Source organism: Cornus florida, unplaced genomic scaffold (genome assembly GCF_030987335.1).
Source record: "Cornus florida cultivar Cherokee Brave unplaced genomic scaffold, ASM3098733v1 CherokeeBrave_3.0.0_Hap2_Chr05, whole genome shotgun sequence".
Classification (NCBI taxonomy): domain Eukaryota; kingdom Viridiplantae; phylum Streptophyta; class Magnoliopsida; order Cornales; family Cornaceae; genus Cornus; species Cornus florida.
In genome coordinates, this window is record NW_026775575.1 from 95,121,993 (window position 1) to 95,128,294 (window position 6,302).

General features: G+C 33.6%; 2 protein-coding genes across 3 annotated transcripts; both read left to right on the forward strand.

The window, feature by feature from the left end:
- Positions 1 to 561: 561 nt before the first annotated feature.
- LOC132307752 (G-type lectin S-receptor-like serine/threonine-protein kinase SD1-1) lies at positions 562 to 2,921 on the forward strand. Of its 2 annotated transcripts, none has more exons than XM_059805599.1 (3): positions 562 to 2,134; positions 2,309 to 2,433; positions 2,518 to 2,921. In XM_059805599.1, the coding sequence occupies exons 1-3, from the start codon at positions 2,056 to 2,058 to the stop codon at positions 2,794 to 2,796; spliced, it is 483 nt and encodes a 160-aa protein (XP_059661582.1). In that variant the 5' UTR covers positions 562 to 2,055; the 3' UTR covers positions 2,797 to 2,921. The 2 variants fall into 2 exon arrangements, with proteins under 2 accessions (XP_059661582.1, XP_059661583.1); XM_059805600.1 differs by having other exon boundaries at positions 562 to 2,113.
- On the forward strand, positions 1,064 to 1,755 carry LOC132309761 (G-type lectin S-receptor-like serine/threonine-protein kinase At4g27290). The gene is made up of 2 exons (XM_059808045.1): positions 1,064 to 1,265; positions 1,379 to 1,755. The coding sequence occupies exons 1-2, from the start codon at positions 1,064 to 1,066 to the stop codon at positions 1,753 to 1,755; spliced, it is 579 nt and encodes a 192-aa protein (XP_059664028.1).
- Positions 2,922 to 6,302: the final 3,381 nt, after the last annotated feature.

Consider the following 6,302-nt stretch of genomic DNA (forward strand, 5'->3'; position numbering starts at 1 on the left):
TTCAAACTCCAAGACCTCCCCTGCAACTATGGAACCTCTCTGTCTTTATGCTAACTATCATTCTCGGCTCACTCTTTCAGTCTCGAAACTCTCTGTCTTCACTCTATTTTTCTCTCTCAAACTTCTCAAATTTTCTATTCTGTCATTAAATGCTCACAAGTCACAAGAACGCACCCAATATATAGACAAAATATACCGACCTCAACTCACCAACTGCTCTCCACCGACTCCATCTCCATACACACCTCAATCTACTCACCACACACTCAAAAGTAAAATGTCAGACAACATCATGTCTTTTAAGCAAAACAGCCTCCGTGACCAACCTGCTCCTCCTTTCTTTTCATTCCTTTAATCCCACATACAAGCACCCAAAGTCAAAGAAATTTACCCATTAAAATCACAAGTGGAACCCGTGAATTACCAATACCATTACCCATTCACCAAATCCATCATATCACATATAAATATATATATATAAACTCATCTTACATCCAAATCAATTCCAAGCCATGTAATTAAAAAAACAAAGTCAAAAAGTCTTACTCATTTAATAACTAAGTGGAGTCCACCAACATCACAATTGTGTTTTTTTTTTCTCCTTTTTCCATTTCTCAGCCTACTCTATATACATATATAATATACCTCCATATAACATATATGTATATATATAATATAACAAAATTAAATAAAAAAAACAAAACCCATTAATCTCTCTTTACTGCACCTCACGTAAAACAAATTCCTTATTTCCCTTCCATTTCGTTGCTGCCCACTTCCTTTATTATAAATATAATATATATATAAATATATATTAAATTACAAATCTAAATTAAATTTCAAAGCCGACCAACCTTAATAAATAATTAATTTAGATAGTCGAAAAAATAATAAAATAATTAAAATCTAAAAAAATCGAGTCATCACATTTGATTTCCCATCAGACACACTTTTACCTGGCATGAAGCACGGATGGAACTTAAAGACCGGCCTAAATAGATACTAGACATCGTGGAGAGATGCCGCTGACCCATCTCCTGGAGACTTCACTTATGGAGTTGAAATGACTGGGATTCCTCAGTTTGTTCTTCGGAAGGGTTCATCAGAGAAGACGTTCCGCACTGGGCCACGGAATGGAGTTCGATTTAGTGGTATTGGTTGGGGGTCAACCACGGTTTTCAAACACAGTTTTATATTCAATGCAGATGAGGTGTATTATATTGACGAGTCTAGCCATATTTCAAGACTTAAGCTGAATCAAACTGGTATTCTTCAACGCTTCATCCTGAATGAAGGGAGCTCTGAATGGGCTCTTATGAATATAGTACAGAGATCCTTGTGATGTTTATGGACGCTGTGGTGCTAACGGTATTTGCAGAATTAACAATAGGCCAATATGTGAGTGCTTGGAGGGGTTCATTCCAAAATCACAGCGGATGCGTGAGGAGGACATCACTGGATTGCCACAACGAGGATGGATTTGTGAAACTCAAAAATGTGAAATTGCCAGACCTGTTAGAGTTTTGGCTGAAGGAGACTCTGAACCTTAAGGAGTGTAAGGCAGAGTGCTTGAAGAATTGTTCTTGTACAGCTTATGCTAATTCAGATATCAGGGGAGGAGGCAGTGGCTGTTTGATGTGGTTTGACAATTTAGTTGATATTCGTGATTTCGATTTCAAAGAGAGCAAGCAAGATATGTACATACGGATGCCAGCTTCGGAACTCAGTAAGCATACTTGTTGCGATACTATATAATAATATTCTCATTCTGCTGTTACCCTTTTCGATGTCAGCCGTTTGAATCCTTCTATGAATACTCAAATAATTTTGTTTGCTCAAATATTAGTACATAGGTTTCAATCTTTCAAGTAATTATGTCAGTTTCAATTATGCTAATCGATTTTTATTATAATATGGAGGTCTTAAAATGAAATGTTTAGGATTCATGTCTAGATTTTCCTTTATATATGCTTTTCTGAAGGCAAGCATGCCCAACAACTTTTGCCATAAATTTAGACCATGATCAGAAGAAGAAGACACTGGTGCTGATCTGGGATGGTTGTCCTCAGCTTGTTAACTTGGTGTATAATTAAGAAGAGGAGAAAGGAAACAGGTATACCACCTCCTGTCTTTGGTATGATTATTGATACATTTTAAAGCAGTCATTGTCATATGAATATTAGACAATTTATGCACTTGGATGGATATTTTGAACATTTAAAAAAATTTGATTCCTTCTAAGAGTACTAGACGGTTAGTGGAATGGTACAGTTATCTACTTGCATTTATAACACTTCTGATTGTGCAGGTATAGAAACGAAGAATGAAGACTGGGAGTTACCATTTTTTGATCTGTTCACTATTGCAAATGCCACTACGAACTTCTCTTCCACAAATATGCTTGGAGAGGGTGGATTTGGTCCTGTTTATAAGGTTAAATAAGTAATCTGTGGTTTGATATGTAATAAAGAAAAATTGAACCTCATCATTTTAACAATTATTTTCAAAAAATTGTAGGGTAAGCTAGCAACGGGACAAGAAATAGCAGTCAAGAAGCTTTTGAATAATTCCGGACAAGGTGTACAAGAGTTCAAAAATGAAGTTACTTTGATTTCCAAACTTCAACACTGGAATCTTGTTAGGCTGCTGGGCTGTTGCATTGAAGGAGAAGAGAGGATGCTAATATATGAGTTCATGCCGAACAAAAGCTTGGACTATTTCATTTTTGGTCTAGTTCCCTTGACCATTTATCTAATTGACCAATTTCATAGGGCAGTTTATGCATTTTTGCGGTAGAATCCACTGCTGTACTGTAAAAATGATAACTGATTTAAAACTTATATGGATGGAAATGTTGTGTAGATCAGAATGGAAGACAAGAACTTCCATGGCAAAAGTGATTTGAAATTGTTTTGGACATATCAAGGGGACTTCTCTACTTTCACCAGGACTCAAGATTAAGAATCATTCATAGGGATCTCGAAACCAGCAACATTTTAGAATTAGTGGATCCGTGTTTGGAAATTTCTTACATTGAATCTCAAGTACTAAGATGCATTTAAGTGGGTCTACTATGTGTTCAGAAACTGCCAAAAGACAGACCAATCATGTCATCAATTGTTCTCATGTTAGGTAATGAGGAGATGACATTGCCTCAACCCAAACAGCCTGGTTTCTTTGTAGAAAGATGTTCCATTGATGCAGAGACATGGATAGGTGAGAGTTACCATACTAAAAATGAATTGACAATAACAATAATGGAAGCCAGATTGAAGTTTTACCTATTGCATACAACATGGTGTAGTGATGGAGTTGATGCATATAAAAAAGTTGATAGTTCAAGACAGGAAAATAAATTAATTAATAGTTGTAATATATATATGGATGATTTTGTTTTTTAAATCACATACTTCTGAAATGTTAGCTTTGATTGTTATTCTTAAGAATTGGATAATGATAAGTGGGTGGGGTTGATAAACTCTCATTTCTTACCGTTTTAATTTGAGAACTTCCTTTGACATTACACATTTAATTGACTATTCAATTTGAGAATTTATTTTTTATTATTATTATTTAGAATTAAGAATTGAAGTCAACTTTGTGTCTAGAAGATGAACCTACCTCTTTATGAAGGAATTAACTTTAGGCTGTGGAAATTAGTTGAGAAATTGATTGCAGGTTTCAATTTAGTTTCTAAGAAAATGGTGATGTAACTTTTAGGTGTTGGGAGTTGGTTGACAAATTGATTGCATGTTTTCATTTAGGTTATGTTTGGCTGAGCTTTCTGAATGCTTCAAACGGGCTTCCAAGCCCAAAAAGCGCATTTGTGAAAATTTTGAGTGTTTGGCAAAATATTTGAAACGGGGTCCAAAGAAATCGGAAGTCATTAAAAGTCCGTTCCAACGAAGCTTATAAAACTTGCTTTTTAAACTCACGTTGCAGAAGCCAATACCTCATTTTAAGTAAATAATTTCATAGACGATTGTGCCCACTTTTATTTCCTGAAAGTAGTCGACGCTAGATACGCAAGAATAACGATACTACACAGGAAAGCAAAAGAGTTACAGATCTTCATATTCCAATCTTGAAACAATTCTTACGAGTTTGGGAGTGCTGAGTGCTAAATTTATGCAAAGTTAAGGTTTTGAAGACGGATCAACATATTTATGTATGAAAGTGGGGGAGAAGACACAAAGAATACACTCGTGTTATCCCAATTTTATATATTAATATGAATTTTTAGTTTAAGAGAATGAATTTGAGTATTTCTACACTAATCTTCTTAATCTGATTCCAACGTTTGTCCTATTTGCCTATACCATATAGTTCAAGTCTGAATTAATGTTTCACATATGTTGCTCCTGTTGGGATTTATATGCCCTGGCATAGCAAATTCCTATCTGGATTATAGTGACATATGTTCCTGACATATCTGAAATATTTATGATTTATATAATTGGTGAATTCAATGTATTATGTTTCGATTCACTATGAAATTGATAGTGTCCATGTAATTACAAGAAATATTTATATATATGTATGTGATGACAATCAATGCATGATATATAAATAGTAATTATAAATTGTTCATAGTCAGTAATTATGGATGGACTCATAATTAATTAAGACTTGAACTGGATCCGCGTTAGGTTGAGATATATTGCGAGAGCCGTCGTATGCAATTACTCCCTATCACCGTCATGGCATTTGACTCTTAAGCATGAGAAAAGTATAGACTCTTTTATTAATTAATAATTACTTTGATTTGTTCGGCGGATTCTTCGGGATCCTTAGACCGACACTTTGGGTAGTTATGTAATTAATAGTTAGAGGGTTATATTTTCAATATTTGCATCATTGCTACTTGTATTTATTTTGTATTGATTATGGTTGATCACGAAGTAAATTCGAAGGCCTTCGTGTGGTTTTAGACAAAATGATTTATTATATATTTATTTATTTAAATTATTATTTTTCTCTCAAACAAATGTTTTATTGTGATCGAGCCAGAAATAATCAGAGGTACCAAAATAGATATATTAATTAAGTAGTCGGATTGATGGCTTTATTTATCCGATAACTAATTATGCATAGAGGGGTCAAAGTGCAATATTGATTTAGAGGTTATTTATTATTTAATTGGAGTTCAATTAATTTCTTTTAGTGGAGTAGAAATTAATTTATGAATTAATTGAATTGGGTCCGTGGACCGGGCCAATTATTAATTCATTGTAGCCAATAAAATAATAGGCCCAATGGATTCTCACTCATAGCCCAACTTGATATTGGAATCATATTAGATTTGAGACATATGAATTAGAGATGGAGAAGGATTTGTTGTTTCCTTTTCTTTATTTTTATGTTGCCTATAAATATACATGGTCTATGTATATTTTAGGGTGTAATTTTTATGAGAAGGAAAAAGGGAATAAATTTTCTCTCTCTAGAAAATTAGGGTTTATGTTCTCATCTAATGGAGGCTCCCACAAGCCTAGTTTTCCAAGGTCATTCAAGGAGGCTTATGAGTGATTCCTAAAGGCAAGACCATTACCAAGAAGATGGGGATCCATGGAAAAGATGTCTAGCAAAAGGGATCTACAATAAGTGAGAACATTCACTTTAGAGGAGAGATCTGAGGTTTACTCAAACCTTGATGTAAGTATTCAATCTTTTAGTTGAATAATACATCATATTTTATTTTATTTTTTGCATAAAACTTGTCTCTATGTGATGAATCAAGATCTATGAATTTAAATCCCTCGAAAAGTTTTTAAAACTAGCACGTTTCCCAACAGTGGTATCAGAGCATGGTTTGATTCATTACTAGAGATCATGATTTTATGAAAATTCATCATTCATGGATCCAATTTTAATATGCATATATTTATTTATTGATGTATGTTGGTGTATGAATTAATATATTGATATATATTGATACATGATGATGTATGTATAATTGTGAATGGATGATGATATGTGTTTTGTGCCATGGATGAAGCTTATAGGAATATTGAATGTAATTTTATCTTTGGATGAATGTAATTAAGACTTTGATTTAGCCGTTTGAAAGTTCAATGATGTAATTTAATTTTTTCCATTCTATTTCAAATTGTAAATATTTTTAAAGCTATGTAATCTTCGTCAAAGGATGCTATGAAGCTTCAAGAAGGTCCAAGAGGGTTAAATTAGGCTTCAGGAATTTTCTGGGATTTTTTAGAAATTTTTCAGAATTTTTCTGGAATTTTTTAAGGCCTAATTTAATTTCTGGAATTTTTCGGCGATTTTCCGGCGACCGGAGAGTT

What these genes read in the sequence shown, in the direction of transcription:
- LOC132307752 (XM_059805599.1), top strand. Translation starts at nt 2,056, where the DNA reads ATGGTTGTCCTCAGCTTGTTAACTTGGTGTATAATTAAGAAGAGGAGA. An exon ending in TATACCACCTCCTGTCTTTG is followed by an intron (nt 2,135 to 2,308) that starts GTATGATTATTG and finishes CTGATTGTGCAG; the next exon opens with GTATAGAAACGAAGAATGAA. An exon ending in GATTTGGTCCTGTTTATAAG is followed by an intron (nt 2,434 to 2,517) that starts GTTAAATAAGTA and finishes AAAAAATTGTAG; the next exon opens with GGTAAGCTAGCAACGGGACA.
- LOC132309761 (XM_059808045.1), top strand. Translation starts at nt 1,064, where the DNA reads ATGACTGGGATTCCTCAGTTTGTTCTTCGGAAGGGTTCATCAGAGAAG. An exon ending in ACTTAAGCTGAATCAAACTG is followed by an intron (nt 1,266 to 1,378) that starts GTATTCTTCAAC and finishes CGGTATTTGCAG; the next exon opens with AATTAACAATAGGCCAATAT.